This window comes from Cavia porcellus, unplaced genomic scaffold, assembly GCF_034190915.1.
Source record: "Cavia porcellus strain 051 isolate PalLab524CR breed Dunkin Hartley unplaced genomic scaffold, mCavPor4.1 scaffold_30, whole genome shotgun sequence".
Classification (NCBI taxonomy): domain Eukaryota; kingdom Metazoa; phylum Chordata; class Mammalia; order Rodentia; family Caviidae; genus Cavia; species Cavia porcellus.
In genome coordinates, this window is record NW_026947513.1 from 8,833,077 (window position 1) to 8,852,438 (window position 19,362).

General features: G+C 33.4%; 1 protein-coding gene across 2 annotated transcripts in view; it reads left to right on the forward strand.

Annotated features, from left to right (window-relative positions):
• Stim2 (stromal interaction molecule 2) overlaps window positions 1–19,362 on the forward strand; it is a 144,841-nt gene that overhangs the window by 114,654 nt on the left and 10,825 nt on the right. For both annotated transcript variants that reach the window (XM_063240514.1, XM_003467390.4), the window contains exons 4-10: window positions 1,062–1,173; window positions 5,178–5,293; window positions 7,642–7,819; window positions 8,288–8,465; window positions 12,903–13,070; window positions 13,734–13,834; window positions 14,069–14,307. In XM_063240514.1, the coding sequence (XP_063096584.1) occupies window positions 1,062–1,173; window positions 5,178–5,293; window positions 7,642–7,819; window positions 8,288–8,465; window positions 12,903–13,070; window positions 13,734–13,834; window positions 14,069–14,307 (1,092 nt within the window). The remainder of the gene's footprint in view (window positions 1–1,061; window positions 1,174–5,177; window positions 5,294–7,641; window positions 7,820–8,287; window positions 8,466–12,902; window positions 13,071–13,733; window positions 13,835–14,068; window positions 14,308–19,362) is intronic.

The window sequence follows — 19,362 nt, forward strand, 5'->3', positions numbered from 1 at the left end:
TAAAGACAGGCCTCCTGTTTTTTCCATTTCCCATACTGTTCATTCCTAAATGAAGAGTGATAGTTTAGAAACAGATTATTCCCTACTCTTGTTGAAATTAGAAAAAAGTTATCCAGTTTCTTGAAAGATTTCATGACCTAACCTCTGTTAGACTTTCAGCCTCTCAAATACAGCTGCTTTATTAATTTCTGAAGACTTTCATGCAAGCTTTCCTTTCAGATTGGACTTTTTTTTCTCTCAAATCATTAGAATATGGCTTCCTGAACTTCTAAGACTAACTTGTTAGGTTTATCCTGACATCTTTCTTTTCTTTTCCTTCTTTTTTTTCTGGTGCTGGGGATCAAACTCCGGGCTTCAGGTGCGTTAGACAAGCACGGTACCCCTGGTTCATCTTGTACATTTCCGGATTTCCTGTGCTTAGACTGGAACCTGATACTCAGGAGATTTATTACAGTATTGCATGGATGGATGGCTAAGTGAAACACTGAATAAGTACATGTCTGATAAGTTTTCTACAACCAGGGGAATGATGGAATATTTCATTCTCCACAAACTTATTAAGTGGGTTTTTTTTTTTTTTTTTTTTTGGCACTTGGGATCAAACTCATGACCTTGCACTTGCCAGGCAGGTGCTTATGCTGCCGGGTTAAATCCCCAGCCTCTACAAACTTTTAGTAATACTTACTTTATTTGATACTAGGTATCAAACTCACGACCTTGTGCTCGCCAAGCAAGTGCTTATGCCACTGGGCTAAATCCCCGGTCCAATGATACTTATTTTTAGAATTAATCATGATAATATTCATCATGTTTATACTTATCTTAATTGCATTTACATATTCTGTATTAGATTGTAAGCCTTTATGTTACATTTTTTTATGTTACATTATTTCTAACTTACCATATTATGCTAGATACCATTTTAGTACTCATTATTGGTTAAATTGAATTGAAAATTTAGTCTAATATTTTTACTTCCTCCAACATTGGGCATATGTATATGTTTTAATTCTGAAGGCACTGTGTTTAAAATATATTTTCCTTTTTAAAATTTCTTGTAGTTCATAATTGGACTGTTGAGGATACCATTCAGTGGTTGATAGAATTTGTTGAACTTCCCCAATATGAAAAGAATTTTAGAGACAGTAACGTCAGAGGAACAACACTTCCCAGGTAAGTCTTTGTTATCCAGATGTGTTACTCTGCTCATGAGATTTATACTTTAGAAGTCATTTTTCAGTGATGAACCCACAAACTACTTCTGTAGCTGAGGATATGAGGGAAATATTATAAATATAGCCATTCTTTAATCTTTTAAAGGTATACATTTTCAAGTTTTAATCAATTTTTCTTGTCATAATCAAGTCTCTTAAAATTTATTTTCAAGGAAAATAACTTTCAGAATTATAAGTTGGGTCAGCTATACGTTATTAGGTAACATAAAATGTTCAACCTTTGACCACCTGGTAAAGCTAAGAACAACTAACTGAGAAAAAGCCAACTCATTTGATGCAGGTCCATTTCCACAAGACACCTATTTTAATGGGTTAATGGATAGAACTTTTTTAATTGATACTTTTTAGTGACAACTAGTTAGTCATGGTGGTTGTCAGTTACATTTCAATTAGAAAAGTTTAGTAAACAAAATACTAGCACCATTTTAAAATGTTACATAAAAATACTTTATATTTAATCTAAGCCTTATTATTAAAATGAGGTATATATTGTACAGGCTAAAAACTGTCAGGTCAGAGACAAATGTTTTCCTAAGGTAGAATTTAAATCTTTAGATAGAGTGGATACCAGACTCTAGGATGTTCTTTTATCTCTTTGATATCTGGAACCTGTTGTTAGTTTTCTAAGTTATGTATTCTAAATTTCCATTGGTTAACACAACAGTCTTTAAAGATTTCAGTGTTAAAATTTGCAGTTATTCTACCAGAATCATTTAGATGATTGCTTCCTATGTTCTGTTTCTCCTTGAATTATTTTACATATCAAAAGAGACTAAACTGGATGCAGAGATGCATGCTGGTATCCCTAGCTGCTTGGAAAGCTGAGTCAGCAGACTTTCAAGTTCAAGATTAGCCTGTCTCAAAATAAAAATACAAAGGACTGGGCAGCTCAGTGGTAAAGTGCTCCTTGATATGATCTCCAGTATGAAGAAAAAAAGGATTCTAATCAATTATTATAATGTACTTGTTATATATGATATATATACATTGTATCTGTTATAAATTTGCTGATCTAATTGAATAAGCAGTTTTTGTTGCTTTGAGATTTATATTTTGGTTCAAGGTTAGAGTTGTCAAATTTTAAAATATACATTCTTGTCCTGAGAATTTAGCTCAGTGGTACAGTGTCTGCCTGACAAGCGTAAGGTCCTGAATTCAGTACCTGGTACCACTTTCCCCATTTATTTACAGTCTCCAAGTAAATATTTCTAGTTTATTACACATATGACTACAAATGATGATAAATTTTGGGGCTATAAGATAATTCAACAAATACTGTACTAAGTAACTTTTATGTTCATGATTCAATTAAATGCTATAAACAACACAAAAAATAAGTAAACTTTAATTCCTGTTTATAAATAAAACAAGTTCCTAATTTTGACGTTTATGAGGAATTCATAATTATTTTTCTTGTTTTATCCTTTGGGAAGTTTATTTATATAACAATATAAAATGAAATAGATTGACCCTTTTTTAAAAATAAATGCTAACACTATCTTTTTGAGGGGGCCGAGTAAAGATTGTCAGAGATTCCTCAGATTCTGGTAGCATTGTGGAGACATCATGTGCTTGCCAAGATCAGTTTAAAAAAAATGTTACAGTTGTTACTGTGAAAAAAAATTGTAAATGTAGAGGATTAGTTTTTAGGTCAGCCTATTAGAGAATCTTTTGAATGAAAGAGAAGGGAAAATAGTAGTATTGTTCTTCAAGCTCCTTTTAATTGGGCAAATCCATGTAAAGAGCCAAGATCAATTAATGTAAATTACTGCATAAGTAACAACTTTTTATGTAGGGTATCAGTAGATGTCTGAGCTGGTTGTAAGAATGTATAAAAAAGTCTTGCCAGAGAGTTGGGCTATCACAGTACATAACTGAGCATTCCTAATCTGAAAATCCAGAATCTAAAATCCTCTGTAATCTGAGACTTTCTGAACACCATTATGGGATCACAAATGGAAATTCTTTACCTGCTCTCATGTGATGAGTGACAGTCAGCAGATGCTCTAAAAATACTACATAAAGTTACCTCAAGGCTCTGTGTATAAGATATGGTTGAAGCATACATGAATTTGTGTTTGGACTTGGTCCTGTATCAAAGATATCTCATTATGGATATGCACATTTTCCCAAAATCTCTCAAAACTGGAAATCTAAAACATTTCAAGGCTTTAACATTTTAAATATTTTCTGTGACATTAAAACAGTTTGTCTGCTGTAGGCATCCCAATTTATGTTAGTTTTACGTTTAGGGCTTTTATGTATTTCCTGTATTCCATAATTCTTTTTTCTAAATCTTAATTAGTACATGTTGTCAGTACATAACAATTACATTCATCATGGGGGGTTGGTACATGTATAAAACACATCTTACAAGTCTGTAGTGCGGCTCCATGTACCTAATGCATGCTTCCTCATTCCTTTCGCACCTGTGTGGCCTTCCTGACATCCTCACCAACTCACACAGAATCGTTGATACCACAGGGCTCATATTGAATCTTGCATAAAATTCTGTGACATGGTTTTAAAAAAAAATCAAAGTTTTTAAATATAGTTTGTTGGTGGTATTGAGATTTATCCATTCATACATCCATCCACACATTCATTCAGTTTTTCTATAAAGACTTGTCAACTTTTTGCTTTTGCTAAGTAGCATTTTTGGCTTTATAGATACAGAGGTGGGACATAGTTTTTGTTTTCAAGCAATTGAGTAAAATGTTGCATTTAAAGTACAGTGGTACCTCTGTTCCTGAACTGAATTTGTTCCATGATTCTGGAAAAGATGGTCACAGTTGCATTGGTCATCTGATGCAGTGTCACAAACAAAATCAAAATTTTGCAAAGTGCTTCTGTTTGCTAACCAAATTGTTTATAGACAAAAAAGCATTTGTGAACCTAGTACCACCTGTATAGGGAAAACACATAGGAAAAGTCCCTGTGGAAATCCTGAAGGAGGGCATTTTGAAAAGGAGAAGTTAGAGCTCTGTAACTCTTTAATACACTCAGAGGTACTGGTATCTTCCTAAATAACATGTAGTGGTTCAGAGTAGTCTTTAGGCTCATATATTTTCAGATTTGAAGCATGCCTCATACTGATTAATTATGTAACCTTGGGCAAGTTAAGTTACTCAGTCTCCCACAAATACTCTCATTTGTAGAGATACTGTATATATCATAGAGTTTTCTTGTATAATAAACCATTGATGTAGGACTGTGATTTTTTAAAAAAATGTTCATTATTATTATTAATTACATTAGTTTTATTAGATTTTATATTTTAAGCTTTTTAGTGGCACTGTATTTGATTGCTAAGAAATCTTAATAGTGTAGTAGGTTGCTTGGATTTTCAGTCCCAAACTAAGTGATTTTGCTTTATGTCATCTGTGTCTTTTGGCTCCCTACATGTTTTCTTACTAATAATATAGTTCAGTAGTGCTTAGGACCTAAACCCCTCCACAGATCCACTTTAACCCAATGGGGCTTCTTTCTACTTAGAACTTCAGTTACTTTTTTCAAGCTTTAAGCAGGTTAAACCTTAGAATATAATTTAGAATACAACTTTTTAGATTTTTTAAAAAGTGGCATAACTTAAATCAAGAACTGTTTTATAGTCTGTTGATGATTTATTTCCAATTTTTGTGAAATAGTAATGAAATGCAAGTTAGTGATTACAATGTGTTTTCACATTTATAATTTGTAAATCGTAGTATGTTATAGCAGAAAGTAACCATAAAAATAATAACTTATTAATATAGCAAAGGACTAACAGCAGTCTTTTAGTGGCTAAGTTTGCTTTGAAACATGGTAGAGCATTAAATCATAGAGATTAGCTCTTACTAATAATCATTGATATATAGAGCTTTAAATGTATTGTCCATATATTTAAATTGGTGTACTATGAATGTTTTTGTTTAATATGTATGTATTTTTTTAAATGAACAGGATAGCAGTGCATGACACTTCGTTTATGATTTCCCATTTGAAAATCAGTGACCGGAGTCACAGACAAAAACTTCAGCTCAAGGCACTGGATGTAGTTTTGTTTGGACCTCCAACACGTTAGTATCCTTTCCCACGTGGAATATGATGTAGAAGCATAGTCTGATCATATCTTTATTATTTAAGAAAGGAAAATATAATAGACAAGAAGAATCACCTGTAATTGTGAAAGAAATATTCTAAAACAAAAGATTTGTAGGATAAAATTTTCTGCCATTGAAATATGGAATGTGAATTTTTTAAAGCTGGTTATTGTAAAAAGTTGCAAAAGGATGATTAAATGATGATTTAGAATTTGTAGGTTTAAAACTTTGAATCTTTGTGGCAATTTTAATGTTGTTGTTATAGCTACTTAGTCATGGAAGAACCCCTATGGCAGGAAGTAATGGGATCATAGTAATTTAATTTAATTAGTCATCCAAAATAGGATTTTTCAAAGCTGTGGACTGAAAGCAAAGACTCATTTAAAGCTTTCTACAGTAACATGGCTTTCCTGGCAGAAACAAAATAAATAATGCTATTTGATTATTTTGAAGGGGAGCATTTAAGAAAGTATTATGTTATATCTGTAAAGAAAATGAACTGTGCATTTCTTTACTGTAACAGTAATAACTTTTTTTCCTGGAAGATAAGCTGAATGAATATGTTTATTTCATTAACTTTAAATTCCAGAGAGAAAAGTACTTGAAGAGCATATACTTTCGAGGAACTGCATTTTGTTTTTTAGAAGCCAAAAAGTAATAACAAATTCAATATAAGAAAAGTAGTTTTTTGTAAATGATAAATTAGAAGACTCATGTTTACTCTGCCTGAATACTTGGAATTGAAAGACTTTTGGGTTTCTTTTGTACCAGTAGTATTGAGGATGGCCACTCTATAAAGGGGCCAGTAGTTGAGTGGATTCCATGACTTTGCTGAAGAGGTTTTTTTGTTTGCTGGTTTTTGGCTCAGGCTAAGAGAGCAGATGGTGAAACAGCTGGAACTTCCCTTGTACAAGTTGGTAGAAGTGCACTGTTGGTGGAAATTACAAACTCTAGGAAAGAGAACACTGCTGAAATGCCAGACGTTCCACAGATATATCTTCTTATTAACCTTTTCTTTCTCCTGCCCTCCAGACTCAAACTGTTGGAGATTTGTCTTCTGTGAGATTCTAATTGTTTTCAAGTAAATGATTGGTGACAGTAGGCATTAAATTACAGAATTTGCCTGCTATTTGGCTAGGAATTTTAAAATTTCCTTTTATTAACTTGGAAGCAAGCCATTTTCTAAGTCAGAGAATATTATATTATCAGGTTATTTGAAAACAAATCAAATTGGACTCAAAGAATGTTATAAACAAATACTTTAATAAACAAACCAGTAAAAAGTTAATGATGCATTAATAGAATTATTATTTTGAGTGAATGAGTACCATAGTCAGAACTCCCATTCTAGATGCAAAAAGAAACTAGTACTGTCAAATGATCAGGGATACATTTTAAGGGAATGTTTACTTAAATCTTTTCTAGTATGTGATACTTGTTATAGAGTTTTGGACCTGTTCATCTACTGGTTGTTATTCCTGGTGATAAGGTTGCATCCAGAGTTGGAGAACAGGGCTCATTGTCAGAGCAGAGCATGAGATGACCCTCTCAGAGACAGAAACAAATCCTTCTGCGACTGTGGCTCTTGGGAATGCACCTATTCTGTCAGATGGCAGGGTGTGGCAGGGAGATATGAATCACCAAGAGTCCCTGGTGCAGAGCTTACTACCAGCCATACTGTGTAAACGCAGACCAACTGTAGACTTGTTTGCATAGAAACATGGGCTGTCTGTAGAGCTTTTCATCTTACTGATCATAGAACCTTTCTACCTACAGCATGGGTAAACTGGAAGTTTTCCATTGTAAACTGAGATTGTCTTTCAGGAGCATTGAAATAATACATTATATGGTGAGAATTATCTTGTGTTGTCTCCTTTCTAGACAGCCATGAATTTTCATGCGTCCTAACTGTCAGAGCTAAATTTTAAAAAACGTATTAAAATAGTTTTGTGCTACTGAAAACAGTAGGCTCTAGTGCCTTTGTCTTTAGATGCAGTGATGGGACTGGCATCTACCATTGATGAACATGGTTACAGAGGTCTACGTGGAGAAAATGGTTTTGAGTGAAATGCAAGGTTTCTGTTTTGTCTCAGTGATAAGTGTGTCATCTGACTAAAGAAAAGGCATTGGAATGATAATGGTAATGGTAATCAGATAGTGCCAGTAAGCATACTGCTTATTTGAAGAAAGAATTTTTAAAATAGTTGTTTATGCATGGGACAATCTCTAGTGTTTTTGGTTTTAGATACCTACTATGAAAAAATTTCCTCTGTATTAAAGCTCTGTTATGCTCAAAGGTTAACTGTCACTTGTTCACTTCATAGGCCCACCTCATAACTGGATGAAGGATTTTATTCTCACTGTTTCTATAGTAATTGGTGTTGGAGGGTGCTGGTTTGCATATACACAGAATAAGACATCTAAAGAACATGTTGCAAAAATGATGAAAGACTTGGAGAGTTTGCAAACTGCAGAGCAAAGTCTAATGGACTTACAGGAGAGGTCAGTTAAACAAGTAATAACTCTTATGTACATAGAAAATTCAGTTTATGCAAATGTAATATGATCATGTGTGTAAACAGAAGTTGCTATATATAATAGGGAAGTAATATGTATTTGATTTCATATTTTTAGGAAAGTACAATATTGTCATAACTATGGATTTATTTTAAATGGTAGTTGAGAGTAAGTGGGTAGAAGATCAATGGTAGTAAATCATATAGGTGGAAATATACATATAGTGAAATTTTTAGCTTGATTTAAATAATTACCTTAAAAGTCTCTTTGTAATAATTTTTCTCTTATACCTGCCTTTTGAGTTCCAAATAACCAAATAGGTATATTTTTATCACCCAACTTTAAAATTAAGAAAAAACTGTGAATAGTTATCAAATTGCATGACAATATTTTTTCTTCTGTTAACAAATGAAATTTTGAAAACATCTTGAGGAATTTTTATTGTTCTCAAAGGCTTGAAAAAGCACAAGAAGAAAACAGAAATGTTGCTGTAGAAAAGCAAAATCTAGAGCGCAAAATGATGGATGAAATCAACTATGCAAAAGAGGAGGCTTGCCGTCTGAGAGAGCTGAGGGAGGGAGCTGAGTGTGAACTGAGTAGACGACAGTATGCAGAGCAGGAGCTGGAGCAGGTACTCTCATGGGTCTTTGTTTTTAATTTACGTTTTAGTGTTAGTTTATATGTACATGTGTACACTACAGAATGTTTACGTTCCTTGTGTGCAGTTGGTGCGGTGTGCAACACATTGCAGTCCTTTTCGTCCATTCTTTATCCTTCCATGTGTTGATCTTCTTCCTCTTTGAGAACATGAGACCATAGTGTTAAGTGACATAAATTAGACACACAAGTTTAAGTATCACATTGTTTCTCTTGTATGAGAACTGAGAGTAAAAATAAAGAGCAAAATAAAGGATATATTAAAAACACTTTAAAAAAATGTTTGTTAGTCTATTTATATTGCCTCTTCAAGGAGCCATGTGGTGCTTTTGTATTATTTATTACATTTAATTACATTCATAAGCTTGTTACCTGCTTTTCTGATGATTACAGGTAAAGAAAGAGCAAATCAGAAAGAAATGACAGAAATATTTTACAGATGTGTATTTCATAGTGAGGGAGATGATAAAATACTGTTAAAAAATAAGGTCTAAGAATTATGAACATTCTAATCTGAGGTTTTAGCATAGACAGCTTGCATACCTCAGTCAACCCCAAATTACCATAATATGATGTACCAATCTGGACATAATCCTAGTGAGATTTTGAGTTACTAAGAGGTAGCTTAAAGGGGGAAATGGATATTTTAAAAAGAACTCGATCCATCATGTTCATTTTAATACAAGACAGTTTTCTGAGTGCTTAATGTGTGCCAGAAGTATGTACATTTATTGCCAATGTTTGTTTTAATCCCTAAAAGTGATAGATATCTATAGACAAAAGGATAGAGAGGTTGAATAAGTTAGATTACACAGCAAAGATAAGATTTTGTTTTAAAATTTATCTTCCAAACCTATTTTTCTCATAAAGCTATTAAAATCTTCATTTATATTAAGTTTAACTGGCATGCTAATGTACACATAATCTCACAACTATTATTCCATATCGCTCAAACTTTTACCGAATTTTTTTTTCTAGGAGATAATTGACTTCTTCAAATTAGAAGGTAGCAGATTTGCTGTGTGTTTCATATGGTATTATTTTCCCTAAAATAAAGAATTTTAGGTAACTGATAGTATCTTGTATTTTGTGTGATTTAGATACAAGGGGCAGTCAGAATACATGGTGAATATTTTAAGCTTTAAAAGTTGTATTATAGTAAAAGAAACATTGTCATTAATGCTCCTCAAAATGCTTCATCTCCCCTCAAACACATTTATCCTATGGCTCTCATCACATTCTAAAGCAGTTTTGGAAGTTTCCTTTCAAGATTTGATTTTACAAGGTAAAATCAAAAGTGTGAATGCTGTCCCCAAGTTCATGAATGGAAAGGCAGGCTCCTAAAAACAAACAGTAGGGTCCTTATCCACCTTATTCACCACATCTGCCCTGTATAACTTCTGGTACAGAAGTCAGATGATCATGAAAGACAATGTTCTGAATCAGTTCAGGACAAGTCACAGCAGCATAGCTAGAGGCAGTCACGAAAGAGAGGACTTGAGAACTGCTTCACAAACTGATGAGCGTTGTGAGGGAGAGTAACGGTGGTGTGTTTTCTAGTAATAACTTCTAAAAATTTAAACTTTGGTCTTCTTTGAACATACCTTTAAAGTTTTATCATCAATTAATTTGTTCATTAAAGTCTCAAGAAACTATACTTACTGTCAGATAAGTAATAATACTATTGAGACAATAAAACTTAGTAGAGGGAAAGGAATTGCTATAAATTTGAGAGGTTAGTAAAAATACAGTTGAGCCTAGAAACCAAGGTTTCACATATTGAGGCTGTTTTTCCAGTGACATGTTGTAATTTAATGTACAGTTGCTTTATTTTTAATACACAAAATTATGTAAATAATTACGCTTTTACATACTAATTCAGACTTTATAGCAGAATTAAATACTCAACTTTGTTTTGTCCATTCTTGTAAATAACAGTGTAATTCAAACTGAGAGTCAGATAATAAATTTATGAATTATACCAGGGAAAACAGTTTAACAGTGGCCCTATTGAAGGTCACAGTTGCACAAATTTAAAACATTATTTAAGTGTCAGTCTGAACATTGTTCAACTTCAACTCATGCTAAAAATACACTTTTGTATTAAATTGATTACTGTTGGGCTTTTTTAGGAAAAATAAATGAAGTGACTTTAAAGAAAATCTTTATGATTATATAGAGAATGACTTGAATGTTGAGATTCTTTTTCTACTACCTTGAAAATGAAAATTATATAGAAATTCTAGTTTTAAAATACTGTGAATAAAGGATTTGGCGGCACACTTAGTGGTGTTACACAACTGTATGTCACAGGGCCTGAGCTCAAATACCGGTTTCCCGAGAACTTAGCAGGGATACCCCACAGCTTCCTCCGCCTTATTAAACACACATTGTCCCACATACATAGTACCTGCCAAGCAAATGTGCCCTAGAATTTGTTTTCAGAGACTTACCCCTACTTTTTTTTTTTTTTTTTGCGGAACCGGGGAGCAAACTCATGACCTCACGTTCGCCAGGCCACTGAACTAAATCTTATGCCACTTATGCCACTGAGCTAAATCCTTGGCCCGTCCCCCTAATGTTTCTTAGTATTTACTATTTCTTTTTAAAAAGTTTTGAATCATCTACGTATTGTCCCATTGTGAATTTGTTTTTTTAGAAATTAGTTTTAAAATTGTTTTTTTTTACACAATTCTTTTTTCTACAGTATTTGACAGCTGTTCTATTTCTTTATTAGAAGTTTATAGATAATCCTCTTAGTTTATTCTGGCACACAATAAAGTTTATTTAAATAAGCTGGCTTTGTTCAGATCAAACATTCCACTTCACTCTTAGTTTGGAAATGAAGTTTCAGTTACCTTAGACCATTTGACAGCAACTGATTTATCTGCCATGATGGTGAGTGTACAGGAAGCAGTACACTCCATAGTTCACTCATTCATGAAATCTTGAGTTGCATGTACATAATTTTGTAAATTCTATTGTGTTCTTCTGTAGTTTTTCATGAACATTCTTACTTAAAATTTTCTTCAAATTTTACTTGCTTGATCTTTGCTATGTAGTACATAGGAAGCAGTGAATTGAGTAGAAGAAATGGTAAGTAGACTGTACTAGGTGGACGTAACAGTGGAAAAGTAACTGATTTTAAGGAAAGTGTAAGAAAAACTAAAGAAAGAAGTATCCTTTTTGTTGTAGCCAGGGGTTTACAAGAAGAACAAGACAATACAAGGACACATAATTTTAGTATTATTTATTATGGTCACCCAAGGAGTCAAGTACAAAGAAAGTACAGGAAATCTGTCCAAGCACTAAAGACTTAAGGAATCCAACTGAGGGCCTGGAATCCACAGCAGTGTCCTCCATGAGTCCAGCTGAATACCTAGAAATGATGACAGTGACTCATGGGAGTCTGTTTCATTGATCTGCACTGGGAAGGCCCAAAAGTCAGCAGTGGAAGCAGGTCAAGGATCTGTGCTAGTAGCCTGAGTGTTCTGCACTGGAGCCAGAAAGCAATACTCAAAGGAAGAACCAGAGCTTCCCTGAAAAATACCACAGCCACTCTCAGTGACAATGAGGTCCCAAGGTCCCAGGCTCCTCTGATGATAACAGCTGAGTTCATATCAGGAAGACAGAGTGACAAACTTCTCCTAGAGGTTGAATAGTACACCATCTTCCTATCCAGAGCCAGGAAGTGATGCTCAAAGTGAGGACCAGCACTCCCCCAAAGTGAATAGCAGCCATTCTCAGCAACAAGGTCCCATGCTCCTTTGATGATGAGAATAGCCAAGCTCATATCAGGAAAGAAACTCAGCAAGCTCCTCCAGGAGAACCTATGGCGACAGGAAAACTAATAGCACCATACAACCACCATGCTATGGAGTACTAATAACACTCACTTCTTCTCCAGTCCTCTGGTGGGCCCCCACGCAGCACCACCCTGATTCAGTTCAGCTGGTGTTGTTGACATGTTAAAACATGTCTAGTTAAGGAGCTGCAATAGGACCTTCTGAGGAATTTAGAATGAGTAATAGAATAGATGTCTTACCTGATTTGGGACTGTTCTTTATATTCAATTTCAAACAGAAATTGCATTATGGGAAAAGTATGATCAGTCTGAAATTATTTATATCCCTTCTCTGTGTATTCAGTGAGCCTATGTGTTGTAAAATACAAAAACTTAATTTTGCAAAGTCTTCTTGTTACTCTTTCTGGTTTTATACCTATGCTTTATGAATTTAAGATGCACTTAAAACTTTAGCCTTAAGGTTAATGTGAGAAATATATTGTATTTAGACTTCATTAGTAAAAAAATGTTTTAAAGAACATAATTTTTAAAGTTGCCTTTTCTTTTAATTTTGGTAGCAAAAAAAATATGTTAATCCTGCTTTGTTTCATGCTTTCTTTCTTAAAGGTTCGAATGGCTCTAAAAAAGGCTGAAAAAGAATTTGAACTGAGAAGCAGCTGGTCTGTTCCAGATGCTCTTCAAAAGTGGCTTCAGTTAACACATGAAGTAGAAGTACAGTACTACAATATTAAAAGGCAAAATGCTGAAATGCAGTTAGCTATTGCTAAGGATGAGGTAGTCTCTTCTATTTCAAAATTCATTAGATTTGTTCTTTAGGTTGCATTTTAAAAGGGAATAATCAATTGAAATACAAAGATTTAAGTAAAATTTTGTGAATATTTTTTTGAGTTAGAATTTATCATGTTAGGTAATCGTAGGTTTTAAAGTTGTTATACTCAAGTATGTAGCTTTCAAAATGACCATAGTGTCAGTTAGAAATTATCATTATTATCATTAGTGTAATGTTTTGTATGGAGCTTTTGTCCTTTGGATTGGCTGAATTAGTAGTTTAATGTTTGCCACTTTTTAAATTGTGTGAGACAAGAATCTGAGTTTTAGCTAGGAAAAAAAAGATGCTCATTTTACTTGCTAACTCTCCATTGCAGTAGGGGTACAGTTACAGTTTTTCTCTTAGTTGTAAAGAAGATTTTGAACATTCTCATCCAGAAAGAAAAGTTACCCAAAACAAAGTTTTGTGTTCTGTCAGTTGGCTTGAGAAAGGATACTTTCTCTGTCATCAGTTTCTGTTGTTGTTGTTATTTTCCAAAAACAGGGCTGTTTTTTAACTAATAATATGCCACTGTTTTATGATAATTTATTCAAAACAAAAATAATTTTACTAGTATATGTGTGTATGTTTTTTAAACCTAGCCTTATTTTCTCATCTTGGGTTTCTAGGCAGAAAAAATTAAGAAGAAGAGAAGCACAGTTTTTGGGACTCTGCATGTTGCACATAGCTCCTCCCTAGATGAGGTTGATCACAAAATTTTGGAAGCAAAGTAAGAACGTTATTTTGGCTGTTTATTTGCTATTATGTTGAATGAATAATTTGCAGATGATTTATGTTTCTCGTTATAGCATTCATAATTACATAATTTGGACTGATTCTGAGATTGTTTAATTCCTTCCTGAAATTAGTTAATTGCCATAGTCTTTGCATGTAAGTGCCCCTCTTTGATTCAGTGCCATATTGAAGACTGATGCAGGTGGTAATTGTTATATTGACTTTTCAGGAAAGCTCTCTCCGAATTGACAACTTGCTTACGAGAACGACTTTTTCGCTGGCAGCAGATTGAGAAGATTTGTGGCTTTCAGATAGCCCATAACTCAGGACTGCCCAGCCTGACTTCTTCCCTTTATTCTGATCACAGCTGGGTGGTGATGCCCAGAGTTTCCATTCCACCTTATCCTATTGCTGGAGGAGTCGATGACTTAGATGAAGATACACCTCCAATAGTGTCACAGTTTCCTGGTAAGTGGTGAGTTCAGCAGAGTGTTGGTATGGGTTTTGAGATAACTGCCTGTCATGTCCCTTTAGGAATCACACACTTTGAAATCTGTGACAAAAATTTTATTCAATCATTTTTGTTTTTCTCCTTCATTGTTACTAATTTAAGTGCTTACTATTTGAGAATGCTATGTGAAGTACACATGCATGCATATAGACATATATTTTTATATATATTAACTTATATACAAAAATAGATTTACTGTTAGCAATAAGAATGCTTATTTTGCATAACTGATCATAAACAAGTATTATAATAAGTGTAGGCTATATGACTTTTTTTTAAAACATTGCTTATAATTGAAGTGAGGCAGTCACAAAAACACAGTTGACATTAAAGATAGTGCATTATAAGTGCCAAAGTTTTGTATTATGAACTGCTAAACTTTCAGGCAAAAACACCATTTCAAATGGCAGCTTGAAATATAGTTAGAGTAAAAGTTAGGGGATGATTGTGGGCACCTGGAATTAAATCCTAGGTCAACCATTATTGACTTTGAGTCAGTCTGATTTTTTAAAATTGAATTATCATTCCCAGTAGTCATGCTTTTTGGTTTTTTTTTTTCTTGCCTTTAAAATTCTATCCTTTTGTTGAAAATTATCCTGCTCTGTTTTACTCATAATGTACTAAAACAATATGCCATTAGCAAAGTTAAAGTGCTTTAAAAAGCTTGTAATCTCTTTTATTGGTAGAAAGAAGTCTTTGCAAAGATTTTTTGCATATATAATTTTTATTAATTGCTGATTTGTGCTTTGAAATATTTATATTTTGAGAAGAATACATTTAGTGGGAAGGAAAGTTTACAGTGATTTTTTTTTTTTTTTGCTGTTACAAATCATTTGAGAAATTGTGCTTATTATTGCTTGCTTAATAAATTTTTTTCTGATTTTGTGACTTGTTAAAAACAGTGTAGACAGAGTTAAATGTGAAGACTGGAGAACAAAAGTTAATCCTTGCTTGATTGAAAACTTACATGGAAATTTTAATTTTGAGAATGATCAAATTATGGTATATGAATATTTTTCAAACTTAATTTTTCTAGCCAGTTGCTACAGCTTCCTTGAAGTTAGTTTTATCAGTGATCCTAATTTTTATAAACAGTTACATGAATAAAAGCTCTTAGTTTGCAAATTAGCTCTCAGCCAGTGACTGTGCTTTATCATTTCTCTGGCTTAGAAGCCGGCTTTTGTGACACTGGGAAAGTGAGGCGGCAGTGAACTCTGACAAGTTGGGGGACTGGGCAGATTCGAAGTGAAGCAGAACGGGAAGTATATGAGCCCGTTCTTACTTGCCTCACACTGCAAGGTAGTGATGGCTGCAAGTTTATATCCAGATCCAAGCCAGCTGTACAGTGTGTTGTGATGTTTATTTTGATTATATGCTCTTAACCTTGTAAAGTACAGCAGTGATTTATGAGAATGTGTGTTTGAAAGTTATAGTTTTCTTAAAGTTCAAGTTCCTGCTTGAAATCCATAATTATTCAGTCTAGAACTGTGATTAAAGATGCATTCCCCAAGTTAACTAGTTTCTCTTCTTTGCCTTTTAATTTAAAACACTTTATGGAGGAAGGGATGGCAAAATATTTATGTCCATTAAAAGAAAACACTAAATGGGAGTAAGTGACTTAAATGATTTGAAGTTTTAAATATGAAGGGTTTGAGTTAGTTTGAAATTTAATATGCTGTTTTAGAAGTGCTGCAATCAAATTTATTATCGCAAGACCCGCCAATGCCACGTTAGAATTTGAGAGCTCTGCCTCCACCTAGTGGCATCACAGTGGTACTCTATTCTGCCTGCTCCTAAAAATCTGATGTATGGACTGATAAACGGGAAACTGATAGCAGTAGAAAGACTCAGGGGTAGGATGATGGTGCTTCATTTGTGTTCCTTCTTAGCTGCTTTAGAAGTTTTCTTTCTTTTTTTAACCATAAGCATGTATACATTTTATGTTGGAAATAATGACAAACATGGTTGGGGTATGTTAAGAACAAAATAAGATCCTGTAAGATTCTACATATTATCTATGTTTAATTAAATATGAAGAAAAACAAGAAAACATCATTAGTTCTGTGTGATTAGTGGAATGGAGGATAGTTTTCCCCCTAATTTTTTTTTATTTTCTGCTAAATGCTTTCATAATTGGACTATAGTAACAATTTAATTAGAATTTCATTTGAAGTCCTTCATGTGTACTTAAAAGTACTGAAAATAATATGGTCATCTATCAAAAAGATAACATATTGTAACACTTGCCTTATTCATTCCTTTTTCTCCTTCTAAAGTTATTATTCTTATGCCTGTTGTAATACATGCCATTGTTGTATATTTAGAAAGTTACGTAAGTGTAACCAAATTGTAGGTAGGTTTTAACTTTTTTGCTTAAAAGTGTTTAAAAAAATTTCTCATGTTTATGTAGAGATTCAGTTAGTCAGGAGTGAATCACAATTTGTATACTTATTTATTGAAAAACCGTAGATTATCCGTGTTCACGGAAACATTTACTTTTCTAAGTTTTTCCCTGTATAAATAACATTGCAATGAGTGCTCGTACTCTTCTCAGCGTAACTCTCAGAGTATTTCCACATGCATGCCTAGAAATGGATTACTAGTCAGGGGAAAGGCACTTCTTTCTGGTCGTTGCCAAGTTGCCTTCAAAATGACTCTATCAGTTTACATACTCAGTGTTGGTAGGAGTGTTTCTGTGCCCAGGATATATCCACACTCATCCTTGGGAAGATATGACTGATTTATTTTGCAGCTTGAATGAGTGTGAAATAATACCTCACTATTCCTACAGTGTTCATTACCCTGATGTCTGCTGAGGTTGAGTGCCATTTCATATATCAGCATTTGTCATTCTGATTTCTTCCCCTCTGATTTTGCCTTGTAGTTCTTTATGGATTTGAAAATGTTCTTTACATTTTCTGGTTATTTGAGGCTTGCAGATGTTTTCTCCAAGGTTTTGGCTTTTTTTAATGACAGATTTGTGACTCTAACTTCTGTTTTTTATGTGTTCTTTCAGAAGATACTGAAATGCTTATTGTTGGTACTCCAGAAAGTGTTTAGGTATTCCTTTAATCTCGTACTCCTTTAATCCACCTAGAAGTTACTTTTATTCACAGTGTAGTGTGAGGTTAGAGTATAAGTGTATCTCTTGATTGAGTAAACAGTTGTCCTGGTCTCATACTTGCTTTATTTTTACCAATTTAGATGGCTCCTCTTTATATCAGTATGTAAAAGCTTCCAGCCCTCTATTTAGTTCAATTGGCTTTGCTCTGCTTTAATTATAGCTTTATAAGGAAATACTGATATTTGATAAGACCAAGTTTTCTGCAATTATTTAAATTCAAAATTCTTACTGTTGACCAACTATTCTTAGGAATTTTAATATTAGTTTATGAAATTCCATGGTAAGCTCCACTGAGAATTATGTTGGTGGTGGTGGGGTTTCTTTGAATTTGTTGATTTACTTGAGAGTTACTGTTAATAAATTCCACTTACTGAATCTTTATATCTTTAGATAAATTATTTTCTTTGAGCAGCTCTTGCATGTCCTTTTTTATTTTTTAAAAAAAGGTAAAACTAACAACAAACAGATCCGAAGCAAAACAAAGTGACACAGATTTCAAAGCAAGACAACAGGAGATCATCACTGTCTGTCATATTGTCTCTTGTTTTCTTCTAAGCAATTGTCCATATCATCACACACAACGAATTCATTTAAAACAAAATAGTATAAAACCAATCAGAACCGAGTAATGAAGTATTACAGGCCTTCAAAACCAGACAGTATGAAAATTAACAGAGGCTGCTATAATGTCTCTTGTTCTCTTTAAAATAGCTGTCCATACCTTCATGTATGTTGAAATTAAACAATACAAAATAGACTAAAATCACTCTGAACAAAGAATAATGGCATTACTGGGTTTTACAGCATGACTATACAGAATCAGCAATGGATACCATAATGTCTCTTTTTCTTCAAAGTAGCTGTTCATTTCATCACACGTAATATATTCGATTCTCATAAATTATTATAGGAGAAGTTCTAGGCATGTATAAGCCTCTACATGTACACCTATCCTTTCTGCATTAGAATGAAAACAAAACAAAACAAATTACTAGAAAAATAAGAACCAAAAAAGGCAAATAAATAACAATAGCAAAGAGCCCAAAACAATGACGAAATAGGCTTTCAAAACACAGTGGTCGGAACAGAACTAAGGTTGATATTTTACATAATGATCTTCAAGAGCTCCTCAGGTCACCTGACACCAGCATGCAAAATCATTCCAATCCTATGTTAACTGCTTTGTTCTATGAACTTACAGAATTTGTAGCACAATCATCTTAGCTATACAAATTTATACATTTAAGTATATTTAAAGTGTGTTTATAGAAATTCAGTGTTTGTACAAATTTAGATATTTTTTCTTTTTCCTCCTTTTCCCTGAGATATTATTTTTTCCTTTGTATTTATTGAAGACTTTGTATCTTACATACTTTTACCATTTCTTACACTAGGGAGACAATACGCTGTTTACTCGTGTGACTTGGTTTACTTCACTTATGAGTATGGTCTCAAGTTACATCCACTTATAACTATCAATGTGATCATTCTTTTAGCTGAGTAGTACTCCATTGTGTAAAAATACCACATCTTTTTTATGCATTCCTCAGTTGATGGACACATAGGTTGTTTCTAAGATCTGGTTGTTACAAACTGTGCTGCTATAAACATGAGTGCACATATATCACTGTGGTATGATTGTATGTCCTTTTAAAAAAGATTAATCTTGATGTACCTTGGAGCCTTTTTTTAGTTACTGATACAATCTTTTTTTAGAAATTAATGAATTAAGTTGTTGATGAAAGTTGATTTTTGTATGGACAATACGAAGTTGTTTTTTCTTTCCAATGCTTACAGCCCCTCTTCTCTTCTCTCTCACCACTCTTCATTGTTTGATCTGAGACCTCTGGTTAAATAATTGAGTAAAAGTGGTGACTGCAGGCAATAG